At 49.7% G+C, this 22727-nt stretch overlaps 1 protein-coding gene across 3 annotated transcripts in view; it reads left to right on the forward strand.

The window, feature by feature from the left end:
* The window catches only part of cep112 (centrosomal protein 112), a 110476-nt gene that overhangs the window by 14820 nt on the left and 72929 nt on the right, over positions 1-22727 (forward strand). For 2 of the 3 annotated variants that reach the window (XM_062532117.1, XM_062532119.1), the window contains exons 8-16: positions 7259-7348; positions 11213-11312; positions 11674-11792; positions 12207-12350; positions 16782-16936; positions 17561-17690; positions 18350-18442; positions 18966-19025; positions 20527-20606. In XM_062532117.1, the coding sequence (XP_062388101.1) occupies positions 7259-7348; positions 11213-11312; positions 11674-11792; positions 12207-12350; positions 16782-16936; positions 17561-17690; positions 18350-18442; positions 18966-19025; positions 20527-20606 (971 nt within the window). The remainder of the gene's footprint in view (positions 1-7258; positions 7349-11212; positions 11313-11673; positions 11793-12206; positions 12351-16781; positions 16937-17560; positions 17691-18349; positions 18443-18965; positions 19026-20526; positions 20607-22727) is intronic. The other variant, XM_062532120.1, reaches the window with a different exon arrangement.

Genomic DNA, 22727 nt, shown 5'->3' on the forward strand with positions numbered 1-22727 from the left:
CCAGAGGCGAAAGTGAGCGATGGACTAGAGGCCATTTTGAAGGGGGGGGGGGGGAGCTCCTCTCCTCTCCTCTCCTCTCCTCTCCTCTCCTCTCCTCTCCTCTCCTCTCCTCTCCTCTGAGCGGTTCTTCAGGCGCTGTGCTCCAGTGTGCTCTGGGCAGGAGAGTGAGTGATCGCATGTACAGTAAGCCCCCACATCCACATCCATTTATACTCTGAAATCAGCCAGAGGAGTCCCCACCCCACCGCCCACACGCCCCCATCCCCAGCCCCCCTCTCTCTCTCCCCTCTCCCCACTACCCTCTCCCCTCTCCCCACTCCCCTCTCCCCTCTCCCCACTCCCCACTCCCAGGCCGCCGAGGAGACGGAGTGAAAAGTTGCTCTGAAGTAGCACTGCTTTCATGAGGGGAAATGGTGCGTGACTTGGCTCCTTTAACTGCTCATGAGGGTTGTGGGGGGTGGGAGGGGGGGGGGGGCTTGGTGGGGGTAGAGGACGGGCCTGGAGTCACGGTTTACTCTACTCTCTACCGTTTCCTCTCGACCATCGAAAGACAGATTTATTTCGCTTCAGCGTGACTGTCGTACATTTTATTCTTTCTCTTTGCCCAGTGTCTTTGCCAAGACGATTGAGAATGCCAGCTTTCTCTCACAGTTTGTCTCTCTTTTGCTCTGCTCAACTTTTTTTGTTGCCCCCCCCCCCTTTCCGACAGTTGAAGTTGTGTGTACTAAGGCCCACCATAAACTGTCATTAAGTTTACTGATGGATGGGAAAGGAGGGTGTACCATGATCCCAGCTGATTCAGTTTCATTTGAATCATATTTGTTTCATTGATGCGCATCAGATGTGGTGATACAAAAAGCAGGAATAATGTATTCACACAATAATGCATCACAATTAGAAATATTGCACTATATTTTCTGTCTCACACCTAATTTGATATTGGTTCTGTACTTCCTGAAGCATTGCCATAAGGAGCACAATTATACGGTAATTACTAATATCAGATTTGCAATTGCAACACCTACAGTAATTATTAACGGATTAATAATGATGGAACGCCTCATGCAGTTCCCCAGACTGTTTATGCTGTCATAATGAGCTCATGTGGTCAGACATTGTGCTGGGCCTAGGTAACGGTCCTCACGCTCCCCACATGTCAGGGCTGGACGCGGCGGTGCTTCCGGGGTGTGGAGACCTTATGGGCAGAATGGTTTACGTCAGCTCAGGATTAGCTACACTGCAGAAGTACTGTAGTTGGGCACGGCACGACACCGCCCAAGCAATCTAGCATCTGGACCAGCACTTTGAGATCTATGCAAGGGTTTTTATGGCCATGCTTGTTTCCTGGTGCAAGATCTGTATGTGTGCGTGTGTGTGTGTGTGTGCGTGTGTGTGTGCACGCCACCCAAATCTTGATTCCACCTATTTGCATTGTATTAGTCTTTGCACTCAGAAGCCTGAATGCTCCGGGGATGGATTGGGGTTGATCCAGCGCCTGCTCTGTGTAGAAATAGGAGGTTCTTTTTGAGAGAGAGAGAGAGAGAGAGAGAGAGAGAGAGAGAAAGAGAGAGAGAGGCCCTCCACTCTCTCATATTTCCGCCAGACGTCCATCTTCGACTGAGCCCCCGCTCTGGCTGGAACCCGCTCCGATGCGAGGCGCTTCTCAAGCAGACTCCGGGGCTGAGGGGAGAACCCAGCGGAGCCCCCTGAGCCGAAAGCTGACAGGTGTGCCTGGGATCGGAGCGTGACCTCACTTCCTCTCGCCCCTTAAAGCCTCAGGGGAAATGACGGCATAATCTGTCGATGTTAACCATATGAACCGTAATCCCTGGGAAGATTCATCGGCCGCGGACTCACGCACGTCGCCTCACGTATCGGCCACATCTGAGCTACTGACTAAAGTGATAAGAATGCCGGCCCGTCAATTCGCCGTGAAATGTGTTTTTCAGTTGTCGTGGCCTGGGATTTCTGTTAAGAGTTGTTGCGCCCCACTAAGACTTCCAAGAATGGGTGAATCACAATTGTGAACTCTTTACCCTGTGGTATTCCATCTCTTTCTTTCATTAAGCATCAGTGTAATGATAAAGGGCCCCTTCAAAAGAGAGCCAACGAGTTTATTGAGCACGTTTTAAGATTTTTTGGATGGAGTAATTGTTCCCTTGTCGGACTTACATTGCGTTTTGGCTCAAATTGTATCCATGGGTTAGAATGTGTTGACAAAACCGCAGTATGGAAAGTCGTTTCTTGTTGGACAACATCAAATCTCACCAGAGTTAATAGACAGTCTTGTACTTGCTGTTTGCATCATTCATGGGTAATAAAGTAGGTTTGACATTGTGTATATATATATATATATATATATGTGTGTGTGTGTGTGTTTACGTGTGTGTGTATCTGTATCTAAGCATTAAAGAGGACATTTTCCGTCCGTGGGACGTCCTCTGGGTGCTGTTCGTGTTCCGAGCGTTTGTGATCGCGGGTCTCTGTGAAGGTCCTCTGTGGGTGCTTGCGCTGGTCCCCGGGCCGCGCCGCGGACGGATGGCGTGCTGGAGCATAGCGACGCGGCGCTGGGCCTCACAGACGCCGCGCTCCCTCAGGACAAATTCTTCCCCCTCCAGCCTCCAGCTCGGCTTAGCGCAGCTCAGCCAGCTCTGCCTAATTGTTGGACTGCACTAAAAGCAGAACAGAGTGGCTTTTGAAGGGATTGGGCAAACACGGACTTCTGAGACCTTTTCCTCTCTAATGGGGCGTTCTCTTTGAATTGCCAGCGGGTTTTGTGTGTGTGTGTGTGTGTCTGTGTGAGAGCTCTTTTTTCGTAAAGCAACAAGAACTGTAGCAATGCTCTGTTTGGGGGTTCTGTTCTTTACGAGCCGATTCTCGTTAACATTTAGACACGACACATTAAAATACATGGAGTTATTTTAAAGCAAAACGCAGAATACCAACATCCCGAAAACTGAAACCCACTGAAAAATAAGGATAATGACTCAGTCTCCAGTCAGCTTGGACTTTCATAATAGATGCACCCACATGTGCCTATTTATACGTCTTCTTCTTTCAGAGAGGAGCTATAAGCGTGTACAGGAAGAACGATAACACTCTAAACGGCACACATCTGCAATGAGGGCATTTCTTGATGTGCCAGAGCTTGCCCACTGCTGATGTAGTCTCCACACTCTCTGGTCCGCATCACCCACCTCACCCGTCTCACCCTCCTCACCCACTTCCCCTCTCTCAGCACCTCTCGTTCCCCTCTGGAGAACGTTCATAGAGTGCTCTTGCTTTCTTATAGAAATATCTATAAATAAATATAATATATTATTTAAGCAATAAGCCCCGAAAGGCCACCGTTTGCACTGATTCTAGAACAGCTACGGGGCGTTGTTAGGCACGACGCGCAAGCGGACTCGAGTGGCTTATTGTTTTTCTAAAACTGTTTCTACGTCTATTCGGCAAGATTTCATGAAACGAAGGCATAGCAACGAAAAATTTAACCATGTATTCATAGATAATCATTCTTCCACCCTAAGAAATATATTTCCTCTATCTGAATGGTTGCCATGCAACATCGAGACGCAGCTACTCTAACTTTGTGTTAGCGCATTACTATAGAACGAAAATGTGGTCAAGGTGTAGGTTTGTGTTGGGTTTTACACCGGCATCGAAGGCGATTCAGCCAATCATAATCAAGGACCGGAACTTTCAGTTTAGATGTACAGTATATATATGTATAATATATGATGGCAGATGCGAGTGCCATAAGCACTTGAATAACTTGAGTGAGGAGGAGAACGGGGTGACTCATTGCGCATGCTAATCATCCATCATAGCCACCGAACATGAAAGTTTGGTTTAACGGGCCCTTAAGTAGTTGGCCGTTAAATCCCGCTAGACACGTGCGCGTCCCTGAGAAAGGCACCTTGTTGTCAGACGCCTGAAACACCAGTACGGTGTCACAAATCCGTTGCCCCTCAGAGTTTTCTCCCAGGAGAAAAAAAAAGCTAAACAAAAAAAACAACAACCGCAAAAAAAGAAAAGACTTTCAATCGAACCAGGCTTCATGACCTGAAGATTGAGCTTTTCTCTCCCCACTTCCTTCCGTGCCTTTGGAAAGGAACAAAAAAAAAAAGAAAAAAGTTTCAAATCCGAATTTGAAAAACTTTTTTTCCTCCCCTTGTATATTTACTTTGCCGTTGCTCCTTGAAGAGCAGCTCAGAAGGAGAGTGACACGGGTGTTTTTGCATCTGCATCTGTCTGTCTGACTGACTTCACAGCTTCAGTCGAGCACAGCCCCTTCTGCTGCTCTCCTGTGGTCTCTGAGATTGCACAAGAAATAGTGGCAAAAGAAGAAAGAACTCTGTGTGTGTGTGTGTGTAAGTGTGTAAGAGAGAGAGAGCGAGAGAGAGAGGGTGTGTGTGTGTGTGTGTGTGTGTGTGTGAGAGAGTATGTGTGTTAGAATAAGGATAGAGCTGATAAAGGCAGCCTTGCACCAGCCCCTGTCAGAGTCAGATAACTGCAAGGAAGTAGCTGTTCTTTAAAGGCTCTCAGACAGCTTGCGGGAGTTTTTAAGTGTGTGGAGCCGCTCCCAGCCTGATGGAGATGCTAAGGAAGGTTATTAGACAAGCGCTACGTGATGCTGTGAACATCATTTTTCTGAGAAATGGAAGCTTTTCATCTCACCGAGGCCCCGTGTAGAACACCTTACATTGCCGCAGCACGTGGGCGCTTTCTGTGTTCAGCACCAGTATCAGTGTTACATTACCCAAACTGGTGTGAAATCGAAATGCACTAGTGTTGAATCTAAACACACTAGTTTGAGTGCTGAGAAAAAAATCTAAATTACATCCAAACATCTAAAGCGAAGTATCTTTCGTATTAATGTAATCTGACGCATTAATGTAATAACACAAGCTAACACAGGAAAATGTACGCACAACCACACACTCTCACAGCAGCAATAGCTCTGCTGTGGCAGGTAAAAAGCAACACCTCAATCCTTCGGGCCATGGAGATTATTTATTTTAATGGAGTGCTTTTCCATGGTGATGGGTTTGTTGCTCCCACCAAACAAACAGGCTCTCCTCCTCCTCCTCTCCTCTTCCTCCCCCCTCGTCCTCTTAAGAAAGAGAGCTCTGCCGATCCTCTGAGTGGGCTCAGGCGAGCTGCAGGAGTCAGCGGCTCCCTAATCGACAGCCTCAAGCGCGTGACTCAGTGGACCTCACCCATCACACACACACACACACACACACACACACACACACACACACACACACACACACACACACACTCACACTCACACACACACGTTAGCATTCACATGCAGCCCTGTAGAACCGCAGGTGACCTCACCGCTTAAGCAGCAGTCCAACTCGGGGCCCCACACCCATGAGCAACGACCTCAACGCGCGGCCCGTCCCCGTCCTTTTCTAAATTTCGCCCCGTCATAACATCCTCTGTGGGCTAACCTGGGGTCACATCCTCCGAGACGGGGGTGACCTGGGCTGGACGGCGACGGCGGCTGCGTTGCGGCCACTCTGCTGCTCTGACTCACACAGACCACGCCGAAGGTGTGTCGCAAGAGATGAAAAGATGTGCCCGTGCTTTCAGGGAACTGTTTGAGTGTGTGTGTGTGTGTGTGTGTGTGTGTGTGTTGCCCTTCTTCCGTCTAGCCCAGGGGATTTATTTCCCCTCTGGATCACAGTGAGGGTGAGGGAGGATCCTCTCTGTCTCTCCCTGGGAGAGGGTCAGACGGCGCCCTCAGTAGGTGACGCTGGGCAACATTAAGCTGCAGTGCTGGTTGATGGTTGAAAGAACTACTGTAGGTGGCAGTTCTGGGATCAGCACAGACTCCTGGGAAAAGGGGGGACGAGTGACTGATGATGAGTGGCCAAATATGTGGTGGCAGAGTCATAACGAACACACACCCGTCACACACGGGGGAGGGTCAGGATATGATTGACAGCTACAGCGAGCGAGCTGGAAGAGAGGGAGGAGCAGAGATGTTCTGTCATTAAACATGCGGTGAAGCGCTAATGCTGGAAATATCTGTCTGGAACAGAAAACATCTCCGTGGAATGTGCTCTGGGGAATTGAATCGCTCCAAAAAAAGACATGCACTTTCAATATTGCCTTACAAATACTGTAGTGGTGTGTGTGTAGTGTTGCAAAAAATGTAATGACTGTTGCTCCACCACCATGCTTTGGTTACAGGTCACAAGTGTATTGAATCAAGAGAACTTGTTTGGTTTTGTGTGTGTGTGTGTGTGTGTATTTGTGTGTGTGTGTGTGTGTGTGTGTGTGTGTGTGTCTGTGTGTGTGTGTGTGTGTGTGTGTGTGTGTGTGTGTGTGTGTGTGTGTGTGTGTGTGTGTGTCAGGCTCACACAAAGAGAATTGCGTTGAATCATTTGTTTTTCTTGGAACAGATGGGCTCGCTGCCTTCATCTCTCTCTAGGAGTGTTTTGCTCCAGCGGAATGTGTTAAGTGTGTGATCGTAGCCACTGAGCAGAAAACTCACAGGTCACACACATGAGGGTTGAACACACACACTCACACACGCGCACACACACACACACACACACAAATACGCACTCGGCTGTCTGGTCAACCTCAGAGGTCAGCTGGAAATGCCCATTCCTTTGAGGTCTCACCTTCCAGATATCAGCATCAGGACTTTAAAAGATGATTGAACAAAATGTGTGTGTTTGTCTGTCTCTGTGTGTGCACTGTACAGTACACTGGCCTAAACTTGCACACACACACTGAACACTTTGTTAAGCAGAAGGCATCGTGTGGAAAGCCAGATCTATAGCCAATGTGATCTCAATTGTGTTGGTGGGTACGATGGTAAATCTGCCTTGCTCAGCGCCTTTGATCTAAATTTACCATGCTATTGTAGGAACACGAGTACCTAGAGGCAAATGGCTGCAGTCCGCGTTTTGTATGGTAGCTGTATCTTCAGTGCAATTAGAGCGTGCTCTCACGCTTATTAAATGTAGTGCATCACATGTCTGCGTGTGTGTTTGTATGAAGTGTATTTCTGGGACTGCGTGCACCATGTTAAACTGATTGCGGCTGTGTGCCAATACAAGGCAATGCTGGGCTGCGGCAAGCAGCAAACGAATGGAGCCATGGCTTAGGGCTTTAGCCCAGCTAAATCTGGCTCACCAGCTAATTCTCCCTTCTGTCTCTCTCTCTCTGTGCCTGTGTCTCTATCTGTCTCTCTGTCTCTTGTCTCTGTTCCTCTCTCTCTGTGTCTCAGAGCAATGAGATGAGGGCCAAAGTCCTGGAGGCCAAGCACCAGGAGGAGAAGCTGCAGCTGCAACAGAAACATGACGCGCACGTCCAGAAGGTAGCCAGACCTCTCTCTCTTTTCTCTCTCTCTCTCTCTCTCTCTCTCTCTCTCTCTCTCTCTCTCTCCTCCACTCCGTCTCTTTGATCTCTCTTGTGTGCACCAATTGGGTCCATCTGCACAATGAGAGGCGCAGTGACCCCCTCACCCATCCAAAGGTCCCGCTTCCCCGACACCGACACCCGCCCGCACCCCGACACCCCCGTATCCCCCACCCCCCCTCTAAATCCTCCGAGCCCTCTGATTGGCTCCCACTCTGTGATGGGTGGCTTGGTGACACACCCCTCCCCCCCCCCCGCCCGATCCCAATATTCCACCTGCAAACCCTCTAAAACATCTCCGGAGCGTTTGAAGGTTTTGTCATTGCGCCGAAAGCCTCCCCTAATTGCGCGCAGATCGTTTCCAGCCCATGTCTGAGGTGATTAGCGTCATGTGTCGCCCAACTCCACTTTTAACTGCTTCAAAGGACAAGAAGAAAAGCAAAAGGGAGTGTATGTGCGTATGTGTATGTGTATATGTGTGTGTGTGTGTGTGTGTGTGGGGAGGGGGGGAGGTTAACCATCATCCCTTGAAAAGGTGCTCAAAGAAAAGCTACATTTTAATTATCTGGCCCATGCATAATGGATGACGAGGCGAAGCGGTCATTGTCTGTCAGGTAAAGAAGAGGATAATGATAGAACAGCATCTGAAATCCTCTGATACACGCGACAGATCAGTGAAGTGCGTTTTTTTTCCCCCTAATAAAGAGCTACCAGTGATTAGAGATGTCTTTGTGACTGGAGCCATCTGGATGTCCCTCCTCTATTGTCTCACAGAGCAGGTTGGACTTTTGACTGCTGACATTGGAACCGGGGCTTTTGGGAGCCGCCGACGGGGTTGAATGGCTCGGCCATTTGACTGGTCACCACACCGGGTGGCTGGGTCAATATTATTCACATGGCCAAAGGCCGCTCAGTCTGGGTAACCGAATTGAGTTGTAGTTTGAGGCCGCATGTGATGCCGTCCAGGTATATAAAGGTACATTATTAGAGCTTTCTCATAGGGCATTGGAAAAGTGAGAAATGACTCATAAAACACTTTAAATGCGCAGGTCAGAACTGTGTTTGTATGTGTGTCTACTGTATGTGTCTGTCCAGAAAGAGCGTAAAGTCCACAGCCATGCTAACGGCAACGGCAATCTCCCATCACCCTGCCCTTTGGTGGCGGGCCGAGGGGGCTCATCCTCTGAGTGCACTTCTGTGGGCCAGACAAACAGGGGAATGGTCAGTGGATGGGCACTGAGACTGGTAGGGCACTTTTCCTCCCCTCCCCAAGGAGAGTCGGCAGCGTGTTACGGAGACTTTGTTTTCAAGGACAGACTTCTGTGCGCCACCGCCACGGCAAATAGCCTTTTCAACAACACTGTCTGTCTCTCTCTTGCTGCCGCTAACTCTCACTTGTTCTTTTCTCTCGTTTTTTTTCTGGTCTGTCCATCCCTGCAGTCAGCAACAGCACTCCCTTTGCTCTCATTTGGAGCCATTCTGTTTCCCTTTTGAAGTCTCTCGGTTATCAGCGGTTTCAGAGAGAAGTGGAGAGACAACGTGCTCATTCGTCTGCTGGAGAACCATTGTGTGAGAGTGCAAACAGAGTGTGTGTGTGTGTGTGTGTGTGTGTGTGTGTGTGTGCCCATCGGCTGACCACCACAGCAGATAGGTGTCGAGCGCGGGCCTCTCTCTCTGCCCTTGTGGCGGTGCAGGGTGTCCTGTTCCGACCGATGGCGACTTTTTTTTTCTCTCCTTTTTTCCCCCCCGAGTTTGTTCCCAGCACACAAGGGTGCCGTGGGGCCTGTGGGGACCCAAGTGTTTGTGTGTTGATGTGAGCCATGTGCCTTTTTTTCCTCCACTTCAAAGCCATTTGGTGCGGGGATGTCAATATTTGCTCAGGTGTCTGTTCCGCCTGCCCTCCAGGAGGGGTCGAAAAAAACCCGCTCGGCGCTCGCCGTGGGCTCGGAGGAGGAGGAGGAGGCGCTTTGAAAAGGGGGCCGTGTCCAGCACACGCCTGACCAAAGCGTGCTCCCTGGCCCCATGGGAGGGACAGCAGCCCCCTGCCTCTGTACGTAACCATCCCCCCCCCCCCCGCCCCCATTCCACCCCTACATGATACGCCGGGCAAACCAGTCATCCATCTGATCTTATTTGCTCTTTCAGCCTGCTGTATGTTCTCAAAAACATTTAGCAAATGTTTGTTCATGTAGCTGCTGTCGCCTGTGTTTTTGCTCACTGTTTTTGCGTGCGTGGTCCGTCCTCCGTCCTCTACCGCCGTGGCGCTGGTCTGCAGCGCGAGCATAACAAGGGTCAGAATCTTCCAACCCCGGCCTCTCTTCCCCCTCCAACCCCCAAACATTCCTCATACCACATCAAAGTGGCAGCAGCTCGGCATCTGCAGAACAATAACAGAGGGCTCGCCCGCACCCGACACAATGGGAAGACTGTTAGAAGACCTGTAGAACTGGTACTGCCACAGCACTCCAGAGAGAGAGAGAGAGAGAGAGAGAGAGAGAGAGAGAGAGAGAGAGAGAGGGAGGGAGGAAGAGAGAGTGAAGGAAAGATTGATAATGGGGCGTTCTCATGGGCGTGATCTTCAGGGAGCTTTAGAGATTTAGAGAGGATACCAACAGAATTTATTAGTATGGAGTCAGATAGATTCATCAGAAAACAGAGGTTACATCCAAGATAGCTGTCAAAATGAAACTGCAGAATTGGATTCTAATGTAGTTTGATTATGAATGTGTGGAAAAGTGTCCTATATACATCATCCTCCTAATTATTCTAAATCATGACAGAATGTATTATACACCATGGATGATGGAAACTCTGAACAAGTCCTCTTTTGTCTCCCCATCTCTCAGTTCTGCCTGAAAGAAAAGATACATACTTACTTTGACAGCTTTGCCAGTCTTAGGAGGCGAAAGGCAAAGGATTTGTCTGCACGAGTACGCTGGAGAGGGAGGGTAGGATTTAGAAAGAGAGAGCGCGCACGAGAGAGAGAGAGAGACGGAGAGAGAGAGACAGATATCTCCCTCTGGTTATCCCCCTCTGGGGAATAATATAGCTATCGTTCCGGGTGTGGAGTATTATAGCGGCAGTTACAGATAACATACTTAGTGGCAAGCCGATGATGAGGGTTAAAGGGATCGTCCTCCCCTCCAAAGACGCAAGTGTCTGCCACAGAATGCTGGACATGCTTAGACTTTGGGGGTGGGGGTGGGGAGGAGGGGGGGTGTAGAGAGGAGTTTTTTCTCTCTCTCTCTCTCTCTCTCTCTCTCTCTCTCCCCCTCCGCCCTGTTGTAGTCATGGCTCTGCATAAGAATGTTTTCCACTCTCCATCAGAAGTAGGGAGCATCTCTCAGACGGCGGCTGCATGTGCTGCCCAGATGAAGCAGGAATTGGAAGCAGAGATAGGCCCTCATATCTGGGCCACATGACGTAGCACGTCATCAGACGTGTCCAGACTCTTTCCTTTTTTTCCTTTGTTTCTTTTTTTTTCGGCGACCGCTTCCGAAACATTAACCAGTCTGACGTTCAGAGACGGTCAGTCCTGTCCAGTAATGCCCTTGTCTTTCCCGCAAGCGAAGCCCAAGATGGCTGTTACTCAGCATGGTACACAGCACTTTGGTCCGCCGCAATGCTACACAGATCACTCTGATCTGTCTTGAGTGTGTCATGTGGAACACTGTGTTGCATGACTGTGGGCTACAGAACCCCACAGGTTTCTGTGTCACAATACTTTTGGACAGATTCAATCACCAAATTGCATGTTTTTGTATAAAAATCACATGTTGAAATATGTGTGTGTCTGTGTGTGTGTGTACGCTTTGTGGTTCAGATTCTGGAACGCAAGAACAGAGAGATGGAGGATCTGAAGAGCCTGTTCAAAAGCAAGCAGAAGGAATCGGAGGAGACGATCCGGATGCTGGATAAAAAAGGTGTGAGGGTGAGGGGTGGCCAGGCCAGACAGAGAGAGAGAGAGGGGGGGGGGGGGGGACTTAACTGTAAGACTTGAAAGGAATCAACGCCTCAGGGCAAGATATACTTTTACAGCTCCCTAAAGCCCAAACACTAGAGACCGGCCATGATGGCTCTTCCTGGTTGCCACACTCCGCGGATAACCTTTGCGCTTGTTAGCCGTTTTAGGGGCAGCTTTAGAGGGCCCGAGAAAAGAAGCAGAGGAAAACACACTGTAATGCACGGTGACTAATTCGTGGAAGAGAGAGTTATGAGCTACAGTATAATATCATTTGTGTCCGACCCCTCACTGTGTCCTGTGTCAATGCGTCCTGCTTACAGTCCAGAGCCTGGTCCGTGAGTCCCAGGTCATCCGCGAGAACAAGGAGAAGCAAATCACCGAGCTGAAGAAGATGGCGGAGCAGAGCGCGGACTCCCTGAGGAACGAGTGGGAGAAGAAGGTACGAGGTCTACACGGCCCATGGAGACATGGAGAGAAAGGGAAACACTCCTCAGGGGAGATGGCCTAAAGTTAAATGTTACTCACTTCTGTGGCGTTTCAGTGTTCTGGCGGTGGGCGGAAAACTTTTGAAAAACGTTACAAAAATGTGGACGGAGATCCGTTGTTTTCACCTCAAATATGTGCATTCCTACTACCCGGCTTAATGTAGACAGATGCTGCCTGAACTCTGAAATAACCAGGCATGTAACATCTATAACTCACATCATATCTTATCTCGAACAGATAAAATAGGCTGTCCCTTCTCTGCCTCTCTGCACCTGGAGAACTTTAAAATGCAGAGGCCTACTGAGTGGTGTGTGTGTGTCTTTGGGTTGGTGGGGGTTAATCATGTGACCTCTGACCCCTCTGGCAGCTGCACGCGGCCATCTCTGAGATGGAGCAGGCCAAGTTTGAGCTGCAGAAGAAGCACACGGAGAACATCCAGGAGCTGCTGGAGGACACTAACCAGAGGCTGGCCAAGATGGAGGTGGAGTACAGCAGCCAGACCCAGATCACGGTGAGCAGGGATCCTCCGCCCGACCTCCGTCCTGCATCAAGCCCCATTTTTATCACTGAGGGTTTTGGGTGGGGGGGGGGGGGGGGCTCAGTGCAAGCTCCGTTTTTTATTGGACGCAGTCTGTTCTGGATGTATGTCCTTCTTTGTTCCAGCTATGAGACTGGTGTGTGTGTGTGTGTGTATCTGTATGTGTTGGGGGTTGGTTTCGAGGGCAGGGTTTGGAAAGGCTTACTAGAGTAAGTGAGTTAGTGTCTGGAGTGTAGTGTTAAACAGTAAAACGGTGTCAGATAACCATCATTCCCAAACATCTGAACAGCCACATTGATGAGGTGTTGTGGCTAGACATTAGCCACAATACTATTCTGAGCGTGTTGGACTGTTTCTTATTTCTGGTTTGAAACTGGCTTCTTTCTCTCCTTTTTCCTGGTTTCCTACATGTAACACTCTCGGCCTCCTTGAGTAGAACACACACACACACACACACACACACACACACACACACCCACACACCCAGCAAAACAAAGAGTATTTTGTGGCCACTGACCTTGTAGTAGAGGAGGGAGGGTGTTTTGGTTTTCTAGGAGCCTGTTTGTTTTTGGGGTGCTACAGCCAAAATGAGTGTGTATGTGTGTGTGTGTTTGGAGGAGGGGGTGGTGGGGGGGGTCTCCCCCATCACGCCTATGATAATTGACCTCCTTCTAGCATTTTTAAGCCATTTAGCATTCAGCAGTCCTCACAACTATCAGCAAGGTGCAGTGAGGTGGCCAGGGTCTGTCAGCAGTCTGGAATTTCTCAGCTTCAATGGACAAGCACGAGGTCCATACACATCCACCCTCCTCCTCCACCACCTCCAGCCCCAGCAGCGCAGCAGCCCCCCCACCCCCTCTCTCTTTAATAATTAAACGCGGCACGCACCCAGACAGGGCCGCAGATGAAAGGAGCCTGTGTCGTCGGAGATGAGCTTGCCCCACTCCTCCCTCACATGTTGGTTTAGGAGTGACCTTTCCAGTGCCGCCCACCTGAGCCTCCACGCAGACCCTGTCTGCCACCCCACCCCCCCCACCCCCTACCCCACCCCATCCCCTCCACCCAGACGCGCTCCAGTCTGGCCTCCAGTCATCAGGCTGTCAGCTGAGGCGAGGAGCTGGAGGTACCTCAACCCCTTTGCCAACCCCTCCAGTCCCCCCCTTCCACCTCCACCAAAGCCAGAGGCAAGGCCTGATACCCCCCCCCCCCACACACACACACACACACATACACACACACACACATACACACATTCTCTTCTCTGTTTGATGTTCCACCAGCCTTTGATAGCTTTGCTTTATCTTTCTTTTTATGTCTTCATTCTGCTCTTTTTTACTCACCCCCTCAGAAAAATAAATGAAGCTTTTTTTTTCAAAGAGATGAGGATGGGGGTTGTGATGTCACAGATGTGTGTGTGTGTGTGTTTTTTTTCTTCTATTTTTTATATTTTTGACACTCAACCCCCTCCGCATCCTCCTTGTAAATGCAGTTATCCAGCGGAGAGGAATTTGATGGGTATTCGTCTTTGTACACATGAGAGACTTTGCATGCTCTTTTTGGCCAGGTTGGGTTTCCCACCAGCCCTGTTGTTGTGATAAATGAATGGGCTTTGCCAGACAGAAACAATTTAGTGGCGTCCGTTTTCTCTTTTCCCCCCTCAAAATGCATGCATAATGCGCCCAGCACTCCACATATCAGTCTCCGCTGTACCTGCGCATCCTCACTTTCAGGTGTTGCGGTTGCCAAATTGCGGTTGCATGGTTGCCAGAATGGGATCTTCTGTAACATTCCTGTCTGCCCAAAGTTTGTCCATGCATGATTTTTCAGCGCATCCCGGAATAATGGCATTTTTTGAGGCAGAGAAAGAAAAATATCATGCTTTATAGGTTTTCACTGGAAGAGACTTCAGAGGAGGAAACAAGCTCAAGCCGGTGGAAGCAATCACGAGTGCATTGCTAACCAGCTCGGACGGAAGATTGATTGAGATAGCATCCTTTGCATTCTTTTGTGCAATGAACTCGGTACATATTTTTCCCCAGCGCGTTTGAAGTGCTCTCACTGGCGCAGATATCTGATATTCTAAAGGCTCGTGTGAGGTAGAAAACCCCTGTCACTCAGGGACGTGCAAACCAACAGGAAAGAAAGAAAAAAGACAGGACACATCCAGAACAAGACAAAGAAAAAGACGAGTTGGATGGTGTTACGTGACAACAGATGCTTTGCAGGAATCCAGTTGGGCTCCTTAAACTAGTCAGTGTTTGCGGTTGTATTACAAACACACAGATGAATCGCACATAATCAATTACGTTTGACTCCTATCAAATTCATCTGCAGCGAAAGAAAGCCCATTGTGCTTGCTGAGTGCATCGGTGGCATTTCCGAGCTGCCGCCAGGTCACCCTGAATCTCTCCCCCCAGCTGTAGTCCCTTGTTTGGTATCGCATGGCGTTGTAAGAAATGTACCGTGCACTAGAAAATGAATAAAGAAGGGCAGCCATCTTGGTTGTCTGAGCAGCAGTTCAGTCTGTTCCAATAACACAAGAGACATGAGAGATCGAGCTGATGCTCACGCGTGCTGACAGTTAGCATGCGTCTCAGGGAGCTGTGCGTGAAGAATGGATGGTGAAGGAGGATCTGGGTGGGTTCCAGCATTTCAGTCGAGACAAACAAATAAATGTGAATTGAAGTGGCGAACGCATGATGTGAATATGCAAACTTCGAAAGAAACGACTACTAGATATGTGTAGAAATCATTGGCTTTGAGGTCTCACCACACTCTATTTCTCTCCTAATACACTGAATGTTTGAAATGACAACCCCTGAAACGCCTGTAATAATATCCACTCTTGAAAAACAATTTGTCGGCAGGCTTTTTACCCTATCAGCTCAATTAGCTGTTCACCCGACCGTCTGAGGCTTGAGCCGCTCGCATTCTGACAGCGCTAATCTCTGCTGCTGGGTCCATTATGCTGCTGTCCAAATGCCAGGGCCCTACCCCAACCAGACAACACAGGCCTCAGATCAGCGCTCCTGCACTCCGCTCCCAGAGCTGCACGCCTCCATCTTGGATCCCAGCTGTCTGCCATTAGCCCGCGCATCAGTCAGCCTACAGTACATTCCATACCAGCCCGACTGTGGAGAGAGAGAGAAGGAGAGGGAGAGGGGGAGAGAAAGAGAGAAGGAGGGAGAGAGGACAGAGAGAGGGAGAGAGGATGCGTTTCTCTTGCCCCTGATGGAGCTTGACAGGCGTGCGCTTCAGCTGATTAAAAGATGAGGGCGTAAATCATCGGAAGGCGTCGGTTTCAAACGAGCATGCCTGGTTTTGATTAAGAGATTTCAAAATGCATTGGAAGAAGTACTCACATGTGTGCTAACTCTCTCTCTCTCTCTATCTCACACACACGCACAAGCACACATACATGTACAGAGGCTTCTATGGTCTTAAAATAAGCCCTGTCTAGTCATATATTCGGGAGTGTATTCTCCTGCAAAAGTAAAGTGAGAAGGGGTGGGAGATTTGGGGGTGTGGAGGGTGGTTTGTTGGGGTGGTGGTGGTGGCGGTGAGGGGGGGCGCACCAAAAAGAATCTGAAGAAACCAGTGCTCAGACGAGTTTGTTAAGATGCGTCTTAAACATCAAGGGTGCCTTTTTTTTCCTCCTTCCTTGCATGCAGAGTTTTGTGTAGTTCAAAAGGCGCAGCAGTTCCTATCAGATTGAACTTTTTCTGTTCCGTGGCGCTCAGATCTCGGCTCCCCTGAAGTTTACGGCTCAAACCCCCAGAGACAGCCAGTCTGCAGTGGAGTTCTGCAGAGCTGCCGCTGCTGCTGGAGCTTTTGTTCAGTGCAGTGCGTCATGCTCGCACAGGATTATTTTTTGTTTGTTTGTTCATCATTCGTGGGTGCAGTTGCCAAGCATAGTTATGTGGTGTTACCTCTAATTTTTATCCGTAATGAGTTATCTTGCATATTCAGATGATCTTGTAATTGCATTAGTGAGTAATGTATTGAGGAATTCTGTGTAAAAATATATTGGCACTTCAAAAGCCTTGTCTATGCTGCTACTACTACTATGAATAATATAATACAAATACTAATACTACTGCTACTACTTTCACTGCTACACACAAATACAACGTCTTTTTTATTATTATTATTGTTGATTGCATCAGTTTACTGGAGGACTTTCAAGAATATACACTAAGGACCATTTTCCTGGACATGAATTCATTCTAGCCCTAAACTGAAATGGTCTTTTAGTCAAGAAATTTGCCTAATCCACGGTCAACTGTCCCTAAAACATCACCATGCAATGTTAGGCGTAGACGATTTTGAATTTGGCATAGACTGCTCATGCACCATGGCCAGGGAGATGGGTTGAATCGGTTGGATGTCTGTGGATGTCATCAGGAGCAGCTTGCACGGGAGCTGGAGGCCCGGGTCAAGCAGTTGACCCTGGAGGTGGAGAGCGGAAACGCCCTGCGCCAGAGGGTCACCCAGGAGAAGGCCGAGCTGGAGATCCACATCGCCACCATCAGCTCCGAGCTGCAGGAGGCTAACCGCAGGTAACCTCACCTCACCTGACCTGATCTGATCACTGGTGCAAGGGCTTAGGAGGACATGTTCTATGAAGGGTTTAGGTGGACAGGACATGTTATGGTTATGGTTATGGTTATGGTTATGGTCATGGTTATGGTTATGGTTATGGTTATGCTATTTAGCAGATGCCTTTGTCCAAAGTGAGGGTTAGTTGAATGTTACATGCTGTTTACAAGATGTTTAGCATTTGTCAAGGAATTTGAACATTAAAGAATGCGTTTAATTTACAATATAGTAAATAGTATAGCACTATGTTAAATGACTTAGCTTAGCATTTTATTCTTATGCCCTGGCACTGCCTCTCATGTCCACCCTCAGACATACAGTAGCTGTAGGATAAAATACAGTAGAATAACATAGAATAAGTGAAAAGCGAGCTGCCTTGAGTTAGAGCTCAGTCCTTCATCCACATAAGTGAGTGTGTTGTGGTGGTGGTGCGTGTGTTGTGGTGGTGCGTGTGTGGTGGTGGTGCGTGTGTTGTGGTGGTGGTGCGTGTGTTGTGGTGGTGGTGCGTGTGTTGTGGTGGTGCGTGTGTTGTGGTGGTGGTGCGTGTGTTGTGGTGGTGGTGCGTGTGTTGTGGTGGGGCTCAGGTGCACCCAGCTGCAGAGGGAGGCGGAGCAGCAGGCGGAGCAACAGGAGGAGAGCCTGCGCCGACTCAAGGCCAACCACCAGGCAGACCTCAGCCACTACCAGAAGGAGCACACACTCTCTGCCACTAAGGTGAGTGTGTAGTGTGTGTGGTGCGGTCTAGACACCGGCCGTGGTGCTAGGATCGGGTGGCTCCGTTTGGAGCGTTCAACAGCAGTGAGCAGTAACAGGAAAGTCCAGTGGTGTGCTGTGCGATAGGATCTGACCACTGAACCACTCACCAAGTCATTGTAAACACAATATCCTCACATCACATGTCCTTCGTATCTCTACCATATCTTTTTGTTTTGGAGCACACGGAAAGGCACAGTTTGAGATTCCAGTGGAAGGTTACTGAGGTTTCTTTTGTGTGCACGCCTAGAACGGACAGCGAGGTGACTGAAAGGAACAGCCGGCTGGATTTGTCAAAAAGTGTATTTGATTCCAATGCAGAGCTATGCTCATTAAGAATTACATTTGTGTGCCTTGTTTGCCTCGCCTTATTGATCTCTCTCCCTCTCTCTCTCTCTCTCTCTCTCTCTCTCTCTCTCTCTCTCTCTCTCTCTCACTCTCACTCTCACTCTCTCTCTCTCTCTCTCTCTCTCTCTCTCTCCCTTTCTCTCTCCATCCCTCTCTCTCTGTCTCTGTCTCAGTAGTCTCAAAGCCTGTTTGTAGAATACTAATATGTCGACCGCAAAGTGGCGTGTTTAAAGTGAAGTGTTCCAAAAGCTGCTCTGCCTGGCTGTGTGCAGGCGTCGGAGGTGATGGAGGGGCTGGAGGGGACGGTGGCCCGGCTGCAGGAGCAGCTGCAGGAGAGTGAGCATCGCAGGCAGAAGCAGATCAGAGTGAGCCTCCTCACGGATCTCACATCCACAATGCATTACATTACACACCTCCACATGGTCACTGTACCGTAATTTCCCGACTATTAGCCGCGGCTTATACATTGATTTGTCAAAATGTCTTCAGCTATGAGGTTAATACACAGGGACAGTTAATATGGTTTTAATATGGTTTTGTTTCTTTTAACTCGCATAAAACACTGTCCTGCGGCTTATACACAATGTGGCTTATATGCGGGAAATTACTGTACACACTTACATTCAAAGGAAATACTCACAAAATGCACAGAGCTGAAACCCTAATTGAGGTCACCTTACACTGTGCTGGATAATGTATTGATTCATATATTGACAAATAAATCATAACGTTCTTATCTAAGGCACATCCAAAATATGGACCAATGAAACACACAAATGCATCCAATCCTTAATGAACAATACATCCATCCATTTACATTCTCCATTCTAGACATGTCTGCCTCTTTATACAGTCCACACACAGATATGTGTAACATTTGTATTTCAGGATCAGGAGACTCAGGCTCAGAAGGAGATGGCTGACTTTCAGTTCAGTAGCGAAAAGAAGGTACGCATGCACACATGCACATGCTCATTGTCATTCCTTTCAGGTGCGGCTCTTTGTTGTTTAGATGAGGACGGGGTTTTGGTGAACTGTCCTCAAAAAAACAGCAAACATCTAATCTCTAGAGCCTCCATTGAATGCCACAGAATGAAAGAGGGCCTCTCTCAGTCTTGTTCCCCGCTAATCAGCTTTAAACACAAGAGGCCTAGTTTAAAAGTTGAGATGAAAGTCAGCCCTTTGGCCTCAGTAGTTGAAATCTGCTTTGATTTTGTACCTCTTCCTTGTTCAAAGTAGCATTCAGCTCATAAAGCACATTTCCCCCAGAAGCCCTTTATGGAGGAGCCGGGTCCCTCGGCGGGTCAAGTGGGGTAGCCCAGTAAAAAAAAAGAAAGAGGACAAAGGGAGCGAGAGAGAGCGAGCCCGGTGACCAGTGATTGTCACTGCTGTCTGAGGCGCACTTAACGGCCCTTGGTAATCCACTCACCCGTGGTCAGACCTGCGGAGCAGCTCCTCGTCCATTCAAAGCGCGCTTCAAAGCGCCCGCGCCGCCGTAAAAGTAGCAGGCCCTTAATGAAATGGCCCCTGTCGAACGCGGAGGCCAACACTCAACAAGATCTTGACCCAAACACCTGGCCCTGCCTGCACCAGCCAGCTGCATATTCTGCTTTCAAAAGATCAGCTACCCCCCCCCTTTACACCACTCACACACTCACACACACACACACACACACACACACACACCACCCCCCCTCCTCCGTTCATCATCAAAGTCATAACGAGGGCGGACGCTCCACCCGGTTCTCCCCACGCTCACACATCTGCACCGGGCGGCCACATGTGCGCGGCGCACACCTGCACGGGCGGCTCGTCGGCACGGCTGGTGCGGCGGCTGACCTGTGACCTCCTGCAAACAGGCACCTCCACAGGCCCAATAACATGGAGCTCTGGGTATGGACGGACGGATGGATGTATGGGGGGTGGGGGGGGGGTCACCACCTTGTCATCTAACGGGTGATGGTGTAGGGGTGGTGGTGTAGGGCTGCACAGAGGTGAGGTGGGATAGTGGAGGAGTTGGAGAGAAGAGAGTATGGCTCCAGGGAGCAGGGTTGGGGAGTGGGAGATGTGGAGATGATAAGGTGATTAGAGGGGGTGGAGAGGCGGAGGAACATACAGAACAATGTCCCACTTGCTGCTCTCATGCAGGAGAGTTCAAAGATGCTCAATAAGTAGCTGTCAGTTGTCAGTGGCCCAGTGTCACATTCAGTGTTGCAATGAGGACGCTACGTACAAACAGTTTGTTACCCAGGGTGTCATCTCAGCCTTATTTAGGTCAACCCTCTGCTGCGCTGCAGATATGTGTTGATGTTACCGAGGTATGAATCATAATGTTGAGCTCTTGCCTAAGACACAGTGCAGAATGTGTGGTTGTTGATGCTTCTGGGTAGAGGAAGCGAGAGAGGAGTCATAGTGTGTGGCCCCCCCTCACCTGCTTTTTCACACACAGGTGCGTGGGCTGCAGAGCGAGTTGGACCGAGAACGTGTCGAGGCCAAGAGGAAAGAGGCGGACCTCCAGGAAGCACTCAGGTGAGCCTCTTTTTACGGCGTGATTTTTATCACGGGTGTAGAACACGGCGAAGCGCTCCAGGGGTGTGAGATTACGCTTTGCACCGTTGGCTTCGAATGGAACGTTTTGCAGGTTCCGCGGCGCCTCTCTTCTTGTCTTGATCACGCGCCCCCACTGTTCAAAACGAAAATCAACAGCAACCGTCGCTTCTCCCTTCATAACGTCCATGCCGAATTAGACAGCTGCGACTCCCCTTTTGATTGGAAACATGTCTTCCAATCATTCGATTCCCGCCGACGTCAAGGTCGAATCCCGCGGCAGGGGCCACGACGGAGCGTCCCCCTGTGGAGACCTCGGGGTCTGTGGCAGCGGGCCGCCGCCGCCTCCATTTTGTGAGACCGCCGGAACGTGGCAGCGAGGTGTGGGCCCCGGCGAGGTGCCGCGCTGGTGCGGTGTGTGTGTGTGTGTGTGTTTGCGGCGCTGTTCTACGAGCGGAGGGCCGGCCCCCGCGTTGTTATCATGCGCGCCGGAGACATCACACGCTTCCCATTAGAGCTCTGCGTATTGTTTGTCTGGCCTTGGCATACCTAGGCGCTCTTTCATGTCTGTTAGTTGGAGAAGGAGCGGAATGGAGCAAGGAAAGGGGTGGAAGGGGGGGGGGGGGGGGGGGGGGGGGTTCGGGGGGAGAATTTCCACTTGGCTTTAACTCGTAGCAGCTGTAGCCACGTTTGACACGCTCTTACCACAGGCGTTAAATCATGTTTGAATGCTAAACCTCCTCCTTCTCCCCCCTGCCCCACCACCGCCACTCTGAGAAACCAACCAAAATCCCCAGAAATTGAGATGACGTCAGCTCCCTGGGTTTGCCCTTGTTTACTATTTGTTCGCTTGGGATCTTGCCAGAGATGTATGCCGTCCTCCTCGGGCGAGCTTTAAGTGCCTGGTACTGTATGTTGTGATGGCGCAGTGTTGAGCTCCCTGCCCGCCCTGGCAGAGGTTTGTTAATGCTCGGTGGCAAGCCGACTGTACGTGCCCGCAAGGGGCTGTCAGAATGCGTTTGCACATTTTAGGGGTCGTGCGGGTGAAAAAAAGCAACTCGGTGCCCGGTCTTAATATCCCCGGGCCACACGCGACTCGAAGGCACGTTCCCCCGAAAAACAAGCCTTTTCGCTTAATAAGACGGCCAGCATCTTTGGTGATAATCCACGGCGAGGGCGCCTCATCCCTATAAATCCTCTCCGAGAGGCGCTGAAGGCTGCCGCCCCACCATGCACCGGGAGCCGGAGAGGGCCGGGGCCCGAGCGACATTCCTGCCAGTAATTAATAACACACATTACCACATTACCAGGTCACACTCAGATCAGGGAAGCCCTAATGAGAGCCGAATGTGTTCTGCCCAATTAAACGCCAAGCACACAGATTCCAAACACCCAAATCAAGAAGAGGCAGAGGAAGCTGGAAAAAAAATCCCCCGCCTCATTCTCGTTTCTTCAGGGGTTTTCAAAACACAGTCGCTGCCCATGGTTTCCGACTGTGTCAAGATGTAATCTGCGGGGCTTAAAGTTTATCGCTGGTAATTCTCCAAGTCTTTTTTAGAGGAAAACGGAGCTGTTGAAAGTGTGGGTGTGTAATGTCCGTTCTGCGACAACTGGAGTGAATTAAGGAAAGCCTTGTTCGGTTCCGAAAGAATCTGTTACAAATGCAGAGTACATCTAATTTCAAGCACGAGTGGGACACCCCAAAGTTATTCATTGACATACATTAGATCTGTATGCAAAACCTCCGGCTGTTAAAAAAAACGAAAAAACACCTTATGCAGATTTGTCATGAAATTAAAATGATTGTTGCCTTGGTTTAGAAACAGTGGTGGCAAATCTCTGTTGGAGGGTGAGACTGGTAGGTGTCAACAGTTGCTACAGTAATAGTCCGTCTGACGGCTAACCAGTATAGCCCAAGATGCCCCAGTCCAGTCTGGCACCTGCTTCAGCAGCATAGCACCTCTGACCACGTTTAAAGGCAGCCCAGGACATCAAAGGCCAGTGGTGGGGAGGGAGAGGAAGGGAGAGGGGGAGAGGGAGAGAGTATTAAGTGCGTGCTCCGCCTGATAGGAAAGATATGAGGACTGGTGCAGGAATTGAAAT

This window comes from Sardina pilchardus, chromosome 3 (genome assembly GCF_963854185.1).
Source record: "Sardina pilchardus chromosome 3, fSarPil1.1, whole genome shotgun sequence".
NCBI classification, from domain to species: domain Eukaryota; kingdom Metazoa; phylum Chordata; class Actinopteri; order Clupeiformes; family Clupeidae; genus Sardina; species Sardina pilchardus.